The following is a 21,448-nucleotide window of genomic DNA, read 5'->3' as shown; positions in this document are numbered from 1 at the left end:
TAGCCACGTCAGGTATGTAGACAGACATCGGTAACACACTCCATATCAGAACATTTATTTCTTCATTTGGGAATATGTCCATACCAAAAGGAAGACAACTTAGATTTGAGACTGTATTGGTTTTTAGAGAGAAATAGAGAGAGACACAGAGAGAAAGAGAAAGAAAGATAATTCACGTTTGAATGAAAGTCTGCTTTCCTTTGAGTTTTAGATTTGTACCTTAAACAGTGTCTGCCCCACGATAGTTGAATTGGGCAACAGTTCTTCTAGCGCTCGTTATCTTTCCATGTAGCAATGGAAAAGATAGAAGCCTTGAACTATTTATAACTTTGAAGTAGACAAGAGAAACATTCCTAAGAAATGTGAGTAATGGGGTGGAATGTGTTGGTAAGAGAGCAGAGATAATTAAATCCTGTGAAATTCATTCCCAAATCCGTAGACATGCATCTGATTTTGTTCCTGATTTAACTGTTGGAACATCTAAGGAAAAGCACAGCTTTCTAGTTATTGTGGTGCATGTTGAAAACTGTTTCAAAATGAAAACAAAAAAGTTAGAAGAGAAAAGAAATTTGATTTTATTTCTGAGAATTTGAAATAGAGTGATGTAATCAGAACTGGGCTCTGTTTTCTGCCTCTACACTATCTTGCTTTTGTTTGAGTACAGGCAAAGTATGTTATACCCCCCTTTTTATATTTCCTCATCTGCAAGTTGAGGATAAAATCAACTACCTCCTAGGGTTGTTGGGAATACCATAAGGCAATAAACTTGCAACAAACTGTCAGTAAAAGCTTGGAAAAATATAAAGAACTGTGTAAGTAAAAAGAAATGAGATATTGTCATTCATAGGTGTTATTAGCAATAAACAGTGTTATCTCAAGTGGTGCAAAATAAATGTCTGAAGATGGTGTTTCAGTACTAGAACCTGGTATAAATTCTTCAAATATGAATCAATTAATTAATCCAGTGCATTCCAGCACACTTTAATCTTAATGTGTTTTCTTTTAAGAAATTCTAAAGCCAACTTGACTGATGTTTTCTGGACTTTGGTTAGACTTATGTCTTTGGAGAAATTACACAATTACTTCCAGAAATGGCTTTTCACTAATAACTCTCTAATACATTTTCATCTAACTTCTTTTTGGACTATGCTTTTTTTCTATATAGTATATTTAAGGTAAAATCTCTTGATTCTTGAGTTATGCTTACAGTCTTTCTTTCAGAATATACAAGTTCAATTATGTTATTTTATAACCAGTCTTAATTCCTGTTATGTTGACTATATTTTAAAAATCTGATTAAACAAATTTTAGTATTTTTTATAGTTTTGATGTATTTTAGCATTGGGCAATATAAAGTTATTCATTACATTGAAGCACTTAATTTAGATAAATATTGTCATAGAAAATTGTATTTAAGGGATAGTTATATGTGTTTGTTTTTACTTTTGGTCTTTTAGTTCCAGCGTGTTGTCCTTTTTGGTTTTGTTTTATTGCTTTTTTCTTTAATTTTGCTTACCAGAGCCAAAGCCTTAGTAGAAGAACAACGCCTTTTGTTCCTAGGGTTCAGGTAAAGGCCTTGTCTGCCTGATAGAATCTAAAGTTGTGTTTTAACCCTTATTTGTATGTTTTTGGAAAATGCGTAGTAGGAAAACTTTTTTTGGTATGTTGCTCCAAACCATATTATTGACTTCCAAACCATTTTATGAGCCAGCTTGTAAAATTCTGCATGGGGATTAGAATACTGAATAAAAATTTAAAGAGACAATCTTTGTTATTGATTTTATGTGATGAACTAAATACTAAATAAAACTTATAGGTTTCAAAGTAGCATTTAATATAGTTTTAATGTAGATTCCACTTATATATGTAACATTTACAGAAATAGCTAATTTTATACTGTTGATATTTTCCTTTATGACACTGTTTGCTGTCTCTTTAAATCATTCATTATATCACTTAACATCTATATTCTCGTGCATTTTCCAAGCAATAACTCCTTGAGGAGATTGGCAAATAAATTTGTACCTTGTTTAAAATTTAATTTTATTCATATAATATGTAAGGTTCAATTTTTGGAAAGTATATTACTTTGAAAGAACAAAATTACAATCCAAATAAAATGTGTTGGGTTTATTTTGTTTATATTTTGTCATTATAATTTCATTTAATTTTACTGTAATACTTGGGTACAAGTTGTTTGCCTCTTTTCATTAGGAAACCCTTATATAGTAAAGTAATGTCAGTATAGTTTTTTTTAAAAAGTAGTATTATGCTTTCCTAGCTTTGGTGCATGTTTTTAAAAAAATTTTTTGGTTTTGAGTAATACTTATTTTGTTTAATTTTTAAAAACTAAATTGACTGTAGCTAATATTATACAATATAAAATATTTACCTGTGCTGCTCAGGTTCTACTTAGGAATATTAAAAATGGTTACATGTTAAAGCTGGAATGATAATTATATTAAAACAATTAAAATGATACCAATGTTTTTATTAATGAAATTGAAGCAGAGTAAGAAATATGTCAGGACTAGATTTATGAAGATACATTTGTTATATTTTGGGACATCAATAGCTGTATCTTAGCCATTTATTTAAAAAGCACAGATAAGAAATTTAAGAATGTGATAAAATAGTCTAGTTATAAAATAATTTTGTTTTGGTGATAAGAACTGGATATCTATTAAAAACTTCAATGTCCTGCAATATAAATAAAATTAGGGCTACTTCAGATGCTCAGTTTAAGGCAGTTTGTTAAAGAATATAATTTTGGTCAAATAATTAGTAAAATTAAAATGTGCCTGCTTCCTATCTAAATTATTTTAATATTTGTATATTTATAAAGTATAATTTAATAAATCATATAATATTATTATAAAAATAAGAAAGCCATGTGTTTACCATCTATTTGTATGAGAAATGGATAATATTAGTAAGTGATATTTTTTGGTTTTCCATGACATAAACAAATATGAAAAGGATACTTCTTATCAGACTCTTGAAATACATTTCTCAAATGTTAAAGGAGCAAAAATATTATCTGTGGAGATAGCAACAAGTGCTTAGTCTCAACCCCTCAAAAAATTATCAAATAAATCAATAATTTCCTCTAATAATTTTAAGCCTAGTCTCATAATAATTATTGCTTCTCTGTTTCTTAAGTGTAAAGTTTATTGGAAAAGAAACTTTTTAGCCTTGCTAAATCTTTTTCTCTTTGAGGTTTCTAATATTCATGTCATGAGCCTCAGAAAAAAGATTTTTAGTGTCTTGAAAAAATAGTCATAAGCTCTTTTATTACCTGTGAAAACAGAATACCATAGAAACTAATCTGGTTTTGGTCACACATTTAGGAGGAACCATGATGCTATCTATAACATTTCTATCATCTCATATGCAATTAGACACTCCTGCATTTCTTTCTTTCTTTGCTTTCCTCTCATATTTTTTGCCAGAAGAATAGTTTAGTCTCTTATTCCTCCTTATCTTTCTTTATATGTGTGTTCTAATATTGTTAGGCAAGCAAATGTTTTAACTTTTTCCTTTCAAATATTGAAAACTTTTTTCTTCAGTTTGTTGATCTGTTAATGTAAGGCAGTGGTTCTCAAATTTTAATGCACATGAGGATCACCTAGAGGACTTGTTAAAATTCAAATTCCAAGGCCCCATTTTGATTCTGTAGGTGAGTGGTAGGGCCCAGGAATTTATAACTGTTTAGTAAATAAGCCAGATAATACTGACATGGGAGGTTTGTTAACCATAGTTAGAGAAACACTTGTCTAGGGTCTATTTTTTTACTTAGCAGCTCTATTAGAAAAACTTATACAATAGTAAGATAATACCTCCATTAAGGATAAAGACTTAACATATAGATTAGTAATTATAAGTTTTAAAATTTGAATATTTCTTCCTTATTCCCATAAGAGGGCTAATTCCATTCATCAAAGAAACAAAAGGATAGAAATAATTTTATATACTCTTTTGGGCTGTTGGTCCACCTCTTCTGAGTTGCTTAGTCTCTCATTCTCTAAGATATGGATTGAGAAACTCAAAAAAGCCATACTAGACTTGAAACTGAACTGCTAGTGTTTCCTATGTAACCAGAATTGATTTTACCTGTTATTCTCCAGTTCCAAATTTCTGATTCCATTTCAGTTTCAAGATAGTGGTCACAGATATACATAATTCTTAACCAAGATGTGCATGAGAGCCATAGTTATAGATCCTGATATAGAATCTGCTAGCTAGGTATGAGGTATGAGGTATGTGTGTGGGAGATGTTAACTGTTAAATCAAATGAATTTAGAAGCTGAATGTGAAGTTCCAATCCCTAATTAAATGGCACAGGGAAATTATTCACATTTTCTTATCTCAAATAATAAAATGAACTCTCATTATTAAGAATGTGATACATTTGCTTCACAAAATAAAAAGAGACTTTATGTATGAGAAAGAAAATTTAAAAAGATGAATTTATTGTAGTTTTAAGTACAAACTGAAGTACTCTATTGACTACAGCTACTAGTAAATCCCCTTTGCTTATAATGTTTTAAGTGTCTGTTGCTATAAAATCACAGAAAACATTTACTTGAAAATTCCCTATGAATGTTATGGAAACAAGTTACTATCCACTCAATTCATTTGGAACACTTATTCTGAGGTCACTATTGTAGGGGAACCAAAATGAACTACAGTGATTCTTGCATAAGGAAAGATACAGGGCAATCATTGTGTATAATGTCCTTAATTATGATAATATAATTATTATGTTCATGTTAATAAGCAATCATGCTAAGAATAAAAAGCCCAAGTGATTTATCATTAAAACTGAAATATCTGAATCATTCTTTTATTCATTGAAGTTATTATAGTATATCCTTTTATTTTAACTAACACAATTCACTGAGTCAAATTTATATTCTGTGCTAATATTAGTGTAAGAGAGTGGGGTGGATTTGAAATGTAAATATTATGTTGGGGTATTAAATGTTTCAGCTGATAAGTAAATATTTTTGCTTTTCAGATAAAACTGTGGTTTGACAAGGTTGGTCACCAATTAATAGTTACAATTTTGGGAGCAAAGGATCTCCCTTCGAGGGAAGATGGGAGGCCAAGGAATCCTTATGTTAAAATTTACTTTCTTCCAGACAGAAGGTAGGGATATAAAACAAAAATAAATGTTCTTGAAAATAAATGGGAAAATGTTAATAGCAATGAATATTTCAATTTCCTGTATCATTTATTCTTCTGTATCATACCAGTCAGATACTTGTGAAGCTTACCATGGTTCTTAGAAATCAAAATAGCGACAGAAAATATTTAAGATTGTTTTAAAGCTTACATTAAATATTTATTGTAGATATTATTGAATATTAAGTTTAGACATGTGTGGATTATTTCTTAAATAATATATGTTTTCATTTATCAAAATCATTAAAAATTAAATTTTTTTACCTCCTTACCAAGATAATGTTTCTCTCTTCTATAAAATTAACAAGTATGCTTTGTATTTCATCATGCCATATTAAGAAAACTTTACCAGAATCAACTTACCCAATAATTTTTTGTTTTATGTGTATTCTCATTCACTTAAATGTTTTTGTTCTACCCTGACTTAAATAGAGGAATTAGGATTGGAGAAATATCAAAAGTAACCTTAATCACTCTTAATTTTAGGCATATAGAAAATAAGAGGCTATTCAATAGGCATCATGAAAAAAGAAGAAAGTAACAGCACCAATTACCCTTACCCCTGTTATCTGCATCCCTGTCTTCCAAAGCAAGGCCTCTCAAGGTCTGTCATTTTATCTCAGGTTGGAAGTGTCTGAGCACAGATGTGATCTTAAACATGTTTACATACTTTTGGACCCACAGTTATTTAGTTACTCATACTTAGTTCAAGCAGAAAGCCATCAAGGCTGAGATGGATGCCAAAGTAAGATCTGAACAACAACATCAGCAAAGAAAAGGACAAAAGAAAGGAAGTAGACAAATGACGGAAGCCTTATATTTTCTTTAGTACATATTTTGAAGTGAAAGTTGTATAACCAGTTCCTCAGAATATGTCAAGATGCCACAACCTCTAAAGTTAGTAGACACTGCTATAGAATTTTATCTTATAAAGTTGACTTGAAGAAAGTTGTTCTCTAACAACTTAGTTTGACTTTTTTGAGAGATTCATGTTGAAATGTAAAGGAAGGAGAGGACATCCATAATCGTCTATGTTTTTATGCACATGCACGACTTAAGTTTCTACGTATTCAAACCTTTGAGGAGAAACACTTATTTGTTAGGTGATGAAAGTATTGCAAATTACCAAATTTCTTTCTTGATTGACTATTTTTGTTTAGTTTTAGTTTTAAATAACCCCTCTCCTTGGATTTTGAGCAGATAGAGCTAAAATGGAAGGGAAGCTCTTCTTATGAATCCTTTATATTCCAGATGTAGTTCTTTTTATCTTTTTTCAACACCAAAGAATGTGGGAGGCATTTGAATAATTTCTTCTCAGATTATTTTTCGGCTTAGTTCCTTGTCAGTTATAAAGAATTTGAAGACTATTTGAGTAAATTTTGTAGCTTACATTGTTGATTAGGTTGTGTCATGATTTTTATCTCTAATTGTGAAAATAATTATCTGCTTAACTCAGAAAGTTACATTATCTTCCCAACATTTTTTTTTGCTGTTGATACAAGTTTTTAACACATAAAGGACTATGCTTTTCTTATAAGGTATTTCATTTTTCTTAACAATTTTTCTGTAAGAAATACTTGAACAGGTAAACATAGAAAAGGATTGATGCATTTTTATCAATAAGACTTTCCGGAGAGGCAAGTGAAACTACATAGAAGAGATCTAGTCTAGAATGTCAGCTAAGCCATTTGGAAAATTATTTTCTAGGTAATATATTGTGTACTCTAAAAAATAACTGGGCATGCTGTACACTCTTTTTTATATTTTGAAGTCAAGTTGGTTACCAATCAAATTATATTTTTTATTTTTTTTATTTTGAATAAAAACATCAAGTCTTTGCATGTTCTTAGTGAAATTAAATGGAAACCAAAAGTAACAGTAACATGAAAATAAATAGAAAAGATTTAGATTGGATTTTATGTTTTAAAAAGGTAACTATATTCTGAACAATTTAATGTTGCTTTTAAAGATCACTATTTTATTATCATTAAGCTGCTGTTTTAAAAATAGCTGTATAGCATGCTTATTGATCTTAGTTTTTAGATATTATTAGCACGTTTTCAGTGTTTGATTTATATAGAATGCTGATTCTGAAGCCTTTGGTTAGACTTCTAGAAAAAATAAAACTTTTTTTTTAACTTGCTGAAGATAAGATTACTTTTTATGAAATGATGCTTTGATACACATTAAATTGCCTTATTAAATATTATAATCATGTATGTTGGCTTTTTAAGGAACGTCAGAAATTATCCAGTCCCCTTGCTATCCAGTGGAGATTATCTGGTCCTCTTCCTATCCAGTGCCTTCTAAAATTGTCATTTTTTTGTCTGAGAACTTATTTTAGTCCTTAAGAGGAAATTCATCGTTTATTCTTCTATTTCCTTTCAGATTTAGGTATAAACCATTCTTGAATTAGATAGCAAAGCTCTGGCATATACTTTCTTCCTGGCCTTCATGGAAGGAACTTTATCTCTTGACAGAGTCTTGGAATTCATTCTTCATTGATGGAATATAAATAGATGCTAAAGAAATATTTGTTAAAATTTTTAAAGAAAGGAGGGGGAGAGAAGGATTGTGAATCATAGTTCATGTTATTGTCCTTTGTTTAGTGAGTTATCCATATATACAGTATCACTTATTTTCCATATAGTCTCCTACATGGGTTTGCAAAGTTATTTTCCTACCAATGCTTTCAAAATTAATAAATATACAATGCATGTTATCTTTTTCATGTGTATTAGCAAAATTCATTATCAGTTAGTTTATTTAAAGGCAGCTTTCTGCCACATTAAATCTATGTGTTCTAGAAACATACAATGCCTCTTGGTTACTCAAGTCAAATCTATATTAAACGTTAACATTCCTAGGAGAAGTCTCAGAGCTTCCCATTTCAGAGACACTCTAACCCTTTTCTGTTCCCTCTCTTCCCTATTTCTCAACACTTTGGAACTGTGCTATGCTGGGAGAATTTGTAGTAGTTAATATTGTTCATTGTCTGTCTACTTTTCACTTTTATTTATTTATTTATTTATTTTTTGAGACAGGGTCTCACTCTGTCCTCTGGGCTAAAGTGCAATAACGTCATCATAGCTCACTGTAGCCTCAAACTTCTGGGCTCAAGTGATCTTCCCACCTCAGCCTCCCATAGTGCTGGGACTGAAGGTGTGCACTACCATGCTCAGCTAAATTTAAATTTTTTGTAGAGAGGGATCCTGCTGTGTTGCCCAAGCTGGTCTTGAACTCCTGGCCCCAAGCGATCCTCCTGCCCCAACCTCCCAAAGTGATGGGATTACAGATGTGAGCCATTGTGCCAGGCCCACTTTTCACTTTAAATAATTTCTTAGATAGCTTAAAATTTACTTCCTAGATGATTTTCTTTATTCCTATCCAGCTAGTGATCCTAATAAGCTAGAGTAGCAATCTACAAGTGGGATGGATGTACCCTTTACGGGATATGTAGGATAATCTATTAGAATCCAGGAAGAAATATTAGAATTTTTTTATCTCATTATTTTAAATTTCTGTTTTAGTATATTTCCTTATGTACACAATATATTAGTCAACAGTATGATAACATATGTGTATAATTCATAAATATATGTGCATATAATGAAATGCATAATTAGAAAATTCACTTGATACAGATATGAAATCAAAAAGAGTATGAAAACCTTTGAGCTGGAAGTCATGTCTGTCAAATGGCCATCTTGCATTTCCAGCACAAGTTATAGTGGCTACTTAATATAGAAATATTTTACAATATTTTTAAAGACCTGATATATGTCAAATGAGCAAATATGTGTTTTTTATATGTAAGTATAAGTATATATAAGTATATAATATAAGTAACTTCATAATATGTAAATTGCAATTGCTCATTAGCTAAACTATGTGGATATGAAGTTGTTCACAATTTATTCATTTTTAGTACATTAAGACTTCTGTAGTTTAAGTGAATGGTATATGTAATGTTACTGGTTAATTATTTTGAAGGCTTTCAATATGGCAATATGTTAACAATTTTAAAGTTAAGGTTCTCAAGCCTGGTTTTAGTTAGATTTTTATAAAGATTAATTTTTCAATTATCTATCATTAAAAAAACTTAAGATTTAATGAAATATTAGTATAAGTCATACTTATAGAGTATGATATAATTGGCTGGGCCTGGTGGTTCATACCTGTAATCCCAGCACTTTGGGAGGCTAAGGTGGGAGGATCACTTGAGGCCAAGAGTTTGAGTCTGCAATGAGCTATGATCATGCCATTTCATTCTAGCCTGGGCAACAGAGTGATATCCTATTTCTTGAGAAAAAAAATATGATAATTGGACACTTTTATAATTTTAATAAATGATTTTAAATATCATAATATTTGTAATCTATGATAAATTTGTGGTAAAACTTCACTTGTTTTCTGAGAAATTTTAAATTAATTTTAGGACAAAACTTAAAATTGCATGTAAGTTCATATATTCTTATTTTTTTCATAGTGATAAAAACAAGAGAAGAACTAAAACAGTAAAGAAAACATTGGAACCCAAATGGAACCAAACATTCATTTATTCTCCAGTCCATCGAAGAGAATTTCGGGAACGAATGCTCGAGATTACTCTTTGGGATCAAGCTCGAGTTCGGGAGGAAGAAAGTGAATTCTTAGGAGAGGTATCTGAAATTATTTTAAAGTTTATACTATTCATGTCATCCTCAATACTTTTTGTTCATATTACTATCAGTGAAATTTTATATTTAGTATATCTGAAAAGGTAGGCATAATTTCTTTAACAGTATGAATTTAGCTACTGCTTTAAGAGAAAACTTATTGGTACCAGAGAAAACAATGGTTCTAAATACTCTTTGACAGTTTTACATAGTTATTCTTAATATAGAAATTTCAGTGTTGAATGATAAAAGGTTGCTTTCTATTTCACAAATATATCGTTTTGTTTTATAGTGTTGTATATATCTTAGTTAGATAACCAACTGAACTACTAGCAAGTAGTTCACTCATTTATTTATGGATTATTTTTAAAACTCTGATGTACCAGGCACTGTGCTAGGAACTGAGGCTTCAAAGGTGAATAAGGCATAATAGTTACTTCAAGGGATTTAAAATCCATTGGTGATAGAGACAAGTGAATAGCAATTATAATATTGCATACCCTTTGCTATAAAGGGAAAAATGCCATAGGAATACATAATTGCTGCATAAGGGAGGGGGTGGTGGTTAAGAGAAATTTCCACAAAGAAAGAGGAATTTAGCAAAGTCAAGGGAAACAAAATTCATGCAGAGGGAAATAACTAGACATCATGGGTGATGGATATTAGACAACTGCATTGAAATTGCAAGGGAAAGTGGTAAGAAATGAGATTTGAGGGTTAAACTGACTCTAGATCATGCTGTTAATATATTAAGAAATTTGGATTTATCCTGTGGATAATGGGAACCAATGACCAATAACCAATTCTCTTTAATAAGACAATGGTTTGTTTGCATTTGTACTTGAGAAAAGTATTTCCAGCTCTAATGTGGAGAATGAATTGAAGAGGGGCAAGATGGAAAGCAATTATCCAACTATTAGCATACTAAGTTATCCACTTTCAGCCTTTTTTAGTATGGTTGGTTTTCCTGAGTAAATTAAATGATATGTCTTGGGTAAAACGACAATCTGTGGAAATATTGAATGTTGTCATTTAAGGAACCAATGAGTGATAAACCTAAAAATCATTTGTGAAGAAGGGTAACACAGTTGTTAGGAACAGAGACTCTGGAGCCAGCTGCTAGACCTTTACATTCTTGGCACTACTACTTCCGAGCATTGTGTCTCTGAGCAAGTTATTTAACCCATCTGTACTTCAGTTTCCTCTTTTTAGCCAACTGGAAATAGCACTATTATACAACTCAGGGTTAATATGAGAATTAAATAAGTATGTTGTGTGTGTGTGTGTGTGTGTGTGTGTGTGTGTGTGTGTGTGTGTGAGTAAACATTGGGAACATAGTGCCTGTAATTTTGCAAATGACTAGGGAAAGTTTACAAAGAATGAAATAATAATTTAGCTGTTTTGCTTCTTTACCTCGTATAGCTGAATAGTAATTTATCTTTTTATAGCAGTTCTTATAAACAAAAGCACAAACACTTTAATACTTGTACAACACCCTAAAAGAAAATAGTCATTTATATTTACAGAGTGATTTCTTTTGTAAATTTTTAAATATTTATATCATAAAATCCATGTTATAATATGGTTCACATTAAAAGTCCATCCTTTTTTCCCCTTTCTGGTTTTATTTATTTATCTATTTATCTTCTATCTTTGAGACAGGGTCTCACTCTGGTGCCCAAGCTGGAGTGCAGTGGTGCAACCATAGCTCACTGCAGCCTTGAACTCCCTTGGCTCAAGAGATATTCCTGCCTTGGCCTCCCAAAGTACTGGGATTACAGGCACGAGCCATCATGCCCCCTTTTGTGTTTTAAATCCTTGGCAGCATGGTATAGTGAACACGGAATTTTAAATAAGATAGACTGATTCATATTACAGTTCTCTCGCTTGCAAGCCTGTGTGACCTTAGACAAGTTCTTTTAACCTTTTTAGCCTTGGTATCCTTATTTACAAACATTAAATAATAAGACAAAATTAGTAGTTTTCTTCCGATATTATGAAAAATAACATGACATGGTTAAAAATACACAGTAAGCACTTCAAATTTGTTTTTCTCTCCCTATTTAAAAGTTCTTTTTAAAAAATTTTTTATTTCAAAATATTAAGGGGTACACATGTTTTTGGTTACATGGATCATTTTTGTAATGCTTGAGTCACAGCTATGTGTGCCCACCACCCAAATAGTGTTCGTTGTATCCATTAGGTAGGTTTTTGCCCCTTTCCCCCTCTCGCCTCCCCCTACTTGATTTCCACTGAGTTTTATTTCCCTCTATGCACATGTGTGCTCATTGGTTAGTTTCAATTTAATAGTGAGTACATGTGGTGTTTGTTTTTCCATTCTTTAGATACTTCACTTAGGATAATGGTCTCTAGTTCCATTCAAGTTGTTGCATGTAAAGGTTAAATTAGTGACTGTAAGTAAAGGTGCTTTATAAGTGATAAAATGATATTAGGTATTATCATAATCATTTTTTAATAAAAAGTATTATTTCTATAGTGGTAAATTTGACAGCTTTTATTAGTTGGATGATCAAGGGCCAACAAAATAAATATCTTAAATATGTGAAAGTATTAACTCACTAGGAAGTTGTAAAATTTATCTTTTTTTATTGTCAAAACATATTGACCATTTTGCAACATCTAAATAAGCTTGCTTTGATCTAATAGCATTGCTGTCATAATTATTACTACAAAAGTTATTAATATAAGACCACTTACTAGACTTTCTTTATTATTGTTATATTATAACAGTCCTTTGTATCTTGGTTTGTAGATTTTAATTGAATTAGAAACAGCATTATTAGATGATGAACCACACTGGTACAAACTTCAGACCCATGATGTCTCCTCATTGCCACTTCCCCACCCTTCTCCATATATGCCACGAAGACAACTCCATGGAGAGAGCCCAACACGGAGGTTGCAAAGTAAGTTTTCATTAAAATTTATCATGTTTTTATTGAATTTCTAATTTTCAGTGATATATCTAACACAAAATTTGTGTTATCAACAGGCATCTGTTAGTCTTTGCATAGCTATTATGGAAGCTTTTGAAATGTTTGATACACTAAATAATGTTTTTCCCCTAGCACTCATCACAGTGTTAAAGTGTTTTATGGTTGTATTTTGGATGATATGGCCCCAAATAATCACAGTTATGTTTGAATCTTAGTGCTTAGAATCCTAAATATGGGAATGTGACAGCTAATACAGTAGAGTTTTGTCATATAGCTATAGACACACAAAATTATGATTTCTACCTTCATCATCTAAGTATTTTATGAATATGTGTGTAGCAAGGATAGCATAGTGATTGAAACCATAAACTGTAATCTCAGACTAACTTGCATTTAAATTGTGATTCTTTCACTTTAGAGAGCTGTCTGACTTGAGGCAGATCATCTCTCTGTACCTCATTTTTTCCCTAATCTATAAGATGGAAATTTTAATACCTATATACTAAGTGGTTATAAGAATTAATTAATCTCAAGAATATAAATTGATTTTGTTTTTGTTGTTCTTGCTATTATCAACATTTGCATTTTACCCTGGATTATATTAATATATAGTTTGAACCATAAAATAGATCAATCCAGAGGAGCTTAAAGTAAACTCAGAAATATTTTCCAGATTAATAAGTGAAATTGTTGGCTCTTTGCCCTTACTACTCAGGTCCTTTTATTTTTCCTGATGAATCTATTATTGGAAGGTAAGATGGATCTTGCTGTTTCAGATAGTATTCATGGGGTAGTTCTTTATGGAGTTAGGATGTTCTAGATTAAACATTTTTGTCAAGTACTATAGGACTGATGGACATTAACCAAATTTTAGAAGTTAAATTTATAAGCACAAATGCTGTGTCACTTACTAATCATGAGAAGTATACCTGGCAGCACAACAAATAGCTATTGTCTATGTGGATCATACCATTCCTGCTGAATGGGGGCCAAATTATATGTCGGAAGGCTGTTTGATGAGTAGAGAATTAGAGCAAACAATTGGCCCTATGGGATGTTTAGTTAGTTATAGATAAGTCTACAGAATTATCTTCACTACTTTTAAAAATAATCTCTCTAATGACTGGAATTTTATTTCCCCTAAATACCATTTTGTACACTAGATGGTATTAATTGAATGCTAATTCTACAGCATTTACTTTTTTCAGTCTTCTCACACAGAAAACACCAACACATCTCTATTTATAAAAGCCCTTACAACATCCTTTGTTGTAATAATTACAACATTACAATGAATTTTATGTGAACTAATCTTATTCTTTCTGACCACTATAATCTATTCAGAACATTCTCTCCAAATTACAGTGTAGAATGGTGGGTTACTATGTGATGCTTAATAATATATGTAGTAAGCTATTATAATTCATTATGTACCAATTCTTATTAGTTTATGTTTATAGACTATTAATGCTAGCCAGCATTGCCCTTATAGAGTTGGCATTTTCTCCACTTCAGTTTTTATTGCAATAACTAGTAGGTTTGGGGATTCTCAACACCAGAAACTCTTAAATCTACCAACAGTTTTCATTTTTTCCCCTTGCTAATTAGAAATAGTGAATATTTGGAGCAATGAGATTAGAGTACTATCTAGTTAGCTGTTTGTGTCATGAATTTTCATGCAAATAATTTAATGTAATCAGCCTTAAAACTTTTAATATTTCCCATCTTCAAAATGACTCTGCTGTTACTTAGTCATTAATAGTATTAATATACTCATGAGTAATATAATGGCTCTGTGCTGTACTATGTCAGTTTTCTCACTGCCAATTAACCTCTAATAAATGTTTTATTAATAATGTGTAGGCATGAAGATAAGTAAAAAGCTGCTCATACATATAAAAGAAAGAAACAAAAACTAGGAAATCATATTTATGAATAGACAGAAAGTTAAAAGCATTACCATTAGCCAAGGATATATTTCTCATAAATGGCAGGTACAAGTCAAGATATGAATAAGTAAATATACTAATAATTTTAAAACTTTATTGATGACAGAAACCCCCTTAAGGGTTTTCTCCATGGAGAGGGTATGTATTGTAGTTATTTATGTTTTGTATTGTCAAAACTCATGATGATTAACATATTTGATGGAGCAAATGCTCTAACAGTTATCATTAAAAGAGTATAATAATCCTCATTTGTTCCCTACATCTACATAATAGGATGTTTTGGTACTTCAACCTCTGATACTATGAAAATCACAATTAAGGCTATGAGCTTATTGAATGAACATGGGTATTTACTGATAATGTCTCAAAAAGTGCATCAAGGGAGAAGTGAGCTTGCTTTTTGAGATGGCAAAATATCTAAAATTTTCACTAGATTTTTTTACTCATTAATGAGAAACTTCATTTGTTACCATTTTGGAACATAAGGAGATTGTTTGGAAGTATTTTGATATTGAGGTTTTTATTGTTATGTATTCTGTACTGTTTTTCAGTCAAAATTGTAGAGTCTGAAGAAAAAATCTCCCTGATAACATGAGGGAGATTAACATAAGTTATATTAATAGATATTTGTTTATTGAAAACTTACTAACTATTCTTATCACAATTTGAGCTATGAAGATCCAATCAGAGTTTTAATTTGATTTTTAATTCTTTTCTTTTTCTCATATCAACCAGATTTATCTCTTTCACTTCTGAAATGTTAATTCTTTACTTGGTAAAACAATATTATCATCCCTTTCACTTTTTCTTTTTTTTTTTATTTCGGCATATTATGGGGGTCCAGATTTTAAGGTTTTAATAAATGCCCATTTCCCCCCCTCCCCCCAAAAGTCTGAGTCTCCATCATGACCATCCCCCAGATGGTGCACTTCTCACTCATTATGTATGTATATACCCGCCCCCCTCCCCCCTCCCACCTGCCCAATACCCTATTACTGTAGTACCTATGTGTCCACTTAGGTGCTACTCAGTTAATACCAGTTTGCTGGAGAATATATCTGGTGCTTGTTTCTCCATTCTTGGGATACTTCACTTAGTAGTATGGGTTCCAGCTCTAACCAGGAAGATATAAGATGTGCTATATCACCATTGTTTCTTAGAGCTGAATAGTACTCCATGGTATACATATACCACATTTTATTAATCCATTCTTGGATTCATGGACACTTGGGCTGTTTCCACAGCATTGCAATTATGAATTGTGCTGCTATAAACATTCGAGTGCAGGTGTCTTTTTTGTAGAGTGTCATTGGATCATTTGGGTAGATGCCCAGCAATGGGATTGCTGGATCAAATGGTAGATTCACTTGTATCGCTTTAAGGCATCTCCATGCTGATGGGATTTTAATAGGTATTGCATTGAATCTGTAGATCAGTTTGGGTAGTATAGACATTTTGATGATATTGAGTCTGCCGATCCACGAGCATGGTATGGATTTCCATCTGTTTACATCCTCTGCTATTTCCTTCCTCAGTGTTTCATAGTTCTCCCTGTAGAGGTCTTTTACATCCTTGGTTAAGTACATTCCTAGGTACTTTAATTTTTTTTGTTGCTATTGTGAAGGGAATTGAGTCTTTGATTTGGTTCTCAATTAGATTGTTGTTGGTGTATATGAATGCCTCTGATTTCTGTGTATTGATTTTATATCCTGAGACTTTACTAAATTCATTGATCAGTTCCAGGAGTTTCTTGGTTGAATCTTTGGGGTTTTCTAGATACAATATCATATCATCAGCAAACAGTGAAAGTTTGATCTCTTCTGCCCCTATTTGGATACCTTTGATTCCATTTTCCTGTCTGATTGCTGTAGCCAAGACTTCCAGCACTATGTTGAACAGAAGTGTAGATAGTGGGCAGCCTTGTCTGGTTCCAGTTCTAAGTGGGAATGATTTCAATTTTTCCCCATTCAGTATGATGTTGGCTATGGATCTGTCATATATGGCTTGTATCAGTTTTAGGGATGTCCCTTCTATGCCTATTTTCTTAAGTGTTCGTATCATGAAAGGGTATTGAATTTTGTCAAACGCTTTTTCTGCATCTATTGAAAGAATCATGTGGTCTTTGTTTTTGCTTCTGTTTATGTGGTGAATTGCATTTATAGATTTACGTATGTTGAACCATCCCTGCATCCCTAGGATGAAGCCCACTTGGTCGTGGTGGATTATTTTTTTGATAAGTGTCTGGATTCGGTTAGCTAAGATTTTGTTGAAAATTTTTGCATCTATATTCATTAGGGATATTGGTCTGTAGTTTTCTTTTTTTGTTGCATCCTTTCCTGGTTTTGGTATCAGAGTAATATTCGCTTCATAAAAGGTGTCGGGGAGGTTTCCGTTCTTCTCGATGTTGTGGAATAGTTTCTGCAAGATAGGTACTAGTTCTTCTTTGTAAGTGTGGTAAAATTCAGGTGTGAAGCCATCTGGACCGGGACTTTTCTTTTTAGGGAGATTTTTAATTGCTGTTTCTATTTCAGCTGTTGAGATTGGTCTGTTCAGGGAATCTATTTCTTCCTGGTTGAGCCTAGGGAGGCTGTGTGTTTCTAGAAATTTGTCCATTTCCTCCACATTTTCTAGTTTGTGTGCATAAAGATTAAGTAGCTGCGGACTTGGGGAGGGTGGAAAGAAGCGAGGCCCGCTCCAGACTACGGGTCTCAGACAGCCCCGCCCCCACACTCAGACTTTCTAGCTGAGTGGGACCATTCCAGCCCTGCCCTGACAGCTTTCCCTGGAAACAGAGAACAGAACATTGACCCCTGCTAACGGCCTGAGGGCAGGCTTACACAAAATCAACAGCATAGCCTGTTCCTCCAAGCAAACGCCACCTACTGACAGGGATGGCATCCTGCACAGCCTTTCCACGGCACCCACTGACTCAATATACAGGGAGTGGTCCAATTTCATCCACAGACACCACCTAACGCCTCAGAAACTAAACAAGGTGTGTGAATACCCAAACAATAACTTAAGGAAAGAAACAACAACTTATCGACATGGGAAGAAATCAGCGAAAGAACTCAGGAAATATGAAGAACCAAACGGAAAACACACCCCCAAAGAGGAGCACCAACCCCCTAGAAACGGACACCAACCAAAATCAGGAAACCAATATGACAGAAGGGGAATTTCGTATGTGGATCATAAGAACACTCACTGAGCTGAAACAACAACTCAATAACCAACACAAAGAAACCACAAAAATCCTCCACGATATGGGAAAAGAAATAGACACAATGAAGAAAAGTGTAACCGAACTCCTGGAAATGAAGAATCAATTCAAGGAACTACAAAATACAGTGGAAAGTCTCAAGAACAGGGTAGATCAAACAGAAGAAAGAATCTCAGAGCTTGAAAACAACACCCTCCAATTAAATAAATCAGTCACAGAAATAGAGCAGAGAAACAAGAGAAAAGAGCAAAGCCTACAAGAGCTGTGGGATTATGTGAAGAAACCTAATGTGAGGGTCATAGGCTTACCAGAAGGGGAAGAAGACAACACTCAAGGGTTGGACAAGCTGTTTGAAGATATAATAGAGGAAAATTTCCCAGACCTTGCTCAAAATCTTGATATACAAGTTCAAGAATCTCAGAGGACCCCTGGGAGATTCAACGCAAACAGGAAGATGTCACGGCATGCAGTCATCAGACTGACCAAAGTATCAACTAAAGAGGCCCTTCTAAGAGCTGTAAGACAAAAGAAGCAAGTAACATACAAGGGAAAGCCAATTCGAATAACATCAGACTTCTCTAATGAGACTTTACAAGCAAGGAGAGACTGGGGCCCCATTCTCACTCTTTTGAAACAAAACAATGCCCAGCCTAGAATATTATTCCCTGCAAAACTAAGCTACGTATATGAAGGAGAAATAAAAACATTCTCAGACAAGCAAAGGCTCAGAGAATTCACCAAGACAAGACCAGCCCTACAAGAAGTACTTAAAACAGCGTTACACACGGAACATCATAATAATAACCCACGAATATAAAAACAACCAAAACCCAAAGATATTAAAGGCCAGATATTACAATGGCTCAAGACAGAAATCATAGCAACAACATCCAACCCAACAGAATGATCAGTAATCTACCTTACCTATCAGTTCTCTCAATAAATGTGAATGGCTTAAACTCTCCACTCAAGAGACATAGGCTGGCTGAATGGATAAGAAAATACAGGCCAAGTATATGCTGTCTTCAGGAAACACATCTAACCTTTCACTTTTTAAAATAGAGAGCATCATATCTATTATATTTTCATTCCGTCTCATGACAAGATCGCAAAGAAAAGTTAATGGAAACAAATCATTGTTACAAATCCAAAATGATGTTGTTGAGAGGTAGTAGAAAAAAGAGACATGATTTCATAATTAGAGTTTTCCAGGATTTCAGCTACTTCAGATAATTTGGGACCATTCTTCCAATTTTGACTCTATACTCTTATTTCTCTCTTTCTCGGACTGCAGTTAAATGTAAAACAACCTATTGACATTGTTCCACATGTTATTGAGTCTCTGTTTTTTAATCTCTTTTTTTCCTCAGTTTTGATTATTTTTATTCACCTCTTTTCAGGTTAAATGATATTTTCTTCTACAGTGTCCAATCTTCCATGAAAATCATTGTACAAATTGTCTTATTAAAGATAATATATTTTTCATTTTAAGATTTGCATCTTGTTTCCTTACAGGTTTCTATATCCTTCCTGAAATTTCTTTTTTTATTATATGTGTGTATGTGTGTGTGCTTGCACACATTTCTGTAGAGGTAGATAGGTAGGTAGATCGATATAGATATTTATATAAAGATATATGTATGCATGTATGTGTATAGACATATATGTAGTCCTGTAAATTATTTAATGTATTTATACCACTTTTAAAGTCCTTGTCTAATAATTCCAAGATCTTAGTCTTCTGTGGGTTTACTTATATTTTTGTTTTTCCCCTTGATTATGGATCACATTGTATTTTTTATATATCTACTAACTTTTATTGTGTAATAGACATTATGTTGAATACATTTTAGAGACTCTGGATTTTGAATAATGTACTATTTTATTTTAGCACACATAAAAATTACTTAAGGCTTACCTAAATCTTATAGAAAATATGTTAGGGCAGTGCTATTTTGTTTTTTTTTTCATAATTCTAAGGCATAGTCCTCAGTTTAGTTTGTGGTTCTAAGGTGTGACCTTTCTGGAGAAAAGTCCAAGATGTTGTCTAAACACCTATAATATAATGAGACTTAAGTTCCAAACTCTGTCTCCTCTGAACCAGAATGTTCCTGAAAGTTCTTTGCCACTCTTTTACCTTTTCAGCTATCTTTTTCTGCTGTGTTTCTTCTTGTTGTTCTCTTTGTGATTCATAAATCAGGCCAGGGCGTGAGGGTCCTTTATATGCAAATTTTGGGTCTCCAGAATTTTGGATCCTTCTCTGGCTCCCTTTTTTTCTTTATTTCCCTTCAATTTTTCTATATTCCCCTTCAATTCCAATTCAATAGGTGTTCTGACAACTCTGAATTCTGATCTCTGTCTCTTCAGCCTTGTAAAACTGAGGCTTTATGTTTGAGCTCTAACTCCTCTAAGGTGAACCAAATAGGGAATACCCTCAGGACAAAAGCTGGTTAAATATGTACCTTTCTTATTTCAAGGGATATATTGCTGATTTCCACATGCATTTGTTTGTTCTCTGGTGTCTTTAGACAATGTTTTTCATTAAAATATTTTGTGCAGAGTTTATAATTATTACTGGGAAGAGAATTAGTGGATATAAGCTACTCAACTATCCTCAGAAGCAAAACTTGACATTTTAAAGTTAACTTTTTACTGAAGTATAGCATGTACATAGAAATTTGTATAAATCATTAATTGTATAAATGTTTATAAATCATAAATATATTAATATTTTCACAAAGAAACCACATCATGTAACTAGTACCCAACTCAAGAATTAGACCATCATCAGCATCCCATCAGCTTCCATCTTGCAAACTTCCAGTAATCATTCCCTCTGCCAGTATGACAACTATCCTGACTTCAAATCCCATAGAACAGTTTTGCTTATTTTTGAACTTCTTATAAATGGAAAACTCACATATGTGAATTTTATGGAAATGTAATTCCACAATATATTACTCTTCCACATCTGGCATATTTTTTTCTTTCCAATATGTTTGTGAGATTCATTAATATTGTTGTGTATAATTGCAGTTAATTTATTCCCATTGCTATATAGTATTCCTTTCTATTAATATGCAACAGTTTGTGCATTCTACAGTTGATTGCCAGTTTGCAGATTTTTGCTATTTTTAAGATTGCTGCTATGGATGTTCTTGTATATATATGCCTTTCGATCATCATATGTTTTATTTTTTGCTGAGCATACACCTAGTAGTGGAATCGATGGATCATAGCCTATGCATATATTCAATTACAGTAGATATTCTTAAATAATTTCCCCATTTTTACCAATTTATACTTTCTACAGCATTGAATGACATTACTCTACATTATTGCTTAGAGATGGTCTTTTTAGTGCTTTTCATTATCATTATTCAGGTGTGTGTGCAATGTTATCTCATTGTGGCTTTAATTTGCATTTCTCCAATAACTTTTTTATGTTAATTGACCATTTATATATACTCTTTT

General features: G+C 32.5%; 1 protein-coding gene across 49 annotated transcripts in view; it reads left to right on the top strand.

Moving 5' to 3' along the window:
• RIMS2 (regulating synaptic membrane exocytosis 2) overlaps positions 1-21,448 on the top strand; it is a 614,692-nt gene that overhangs the window by 334,615 nt on the left and 258,629 nt on the right. For 26 of the 49 annotated variants that reach the window (XM_020288967.2, XM_076005083.1, XM_076005098.1 and 23 more), the window contains 3 exons: positions 5,021-5,151; positions 9,677-9,848; positions 12,619-12,772. In XM_020288967.2, coding sequence (XP_020144556.1) covers positions 5,021-5,151; positions 9,677-9,848; positions 12,619-12,772 — 457 coding nt within the window. Of the gene's footprint in view, positions 1-1,519; positions 1,568-5,020; positions 5,152-9,676; positions 9,849-12,618; positions 12,773-21,448 lie in introns of all 49 variants that reach the window. The other 23 variants (XM_076005085.1, XM_076005081.1, XM_076005089.1 and 20 more) reach the window with 1 other exon arrangement.

The sequence above is a fragment of the Microcebus murinus genome, chromosome 7 (assembly GCF_040939455.1).
Source record: "Microcebus murinus isolate Inina chromosome 7, M.murinus_Inina_mat1.0, whole genome shotgun sequence".
NCBI lineage: Eukaryota > Metazoa > Chordata > Mammalia > Primates > Cheirogaleidae > Microcebus > Microcebus murinus.
This window is presented reverse-complemented; position numbering and strand designations above follow the sequence as displayed.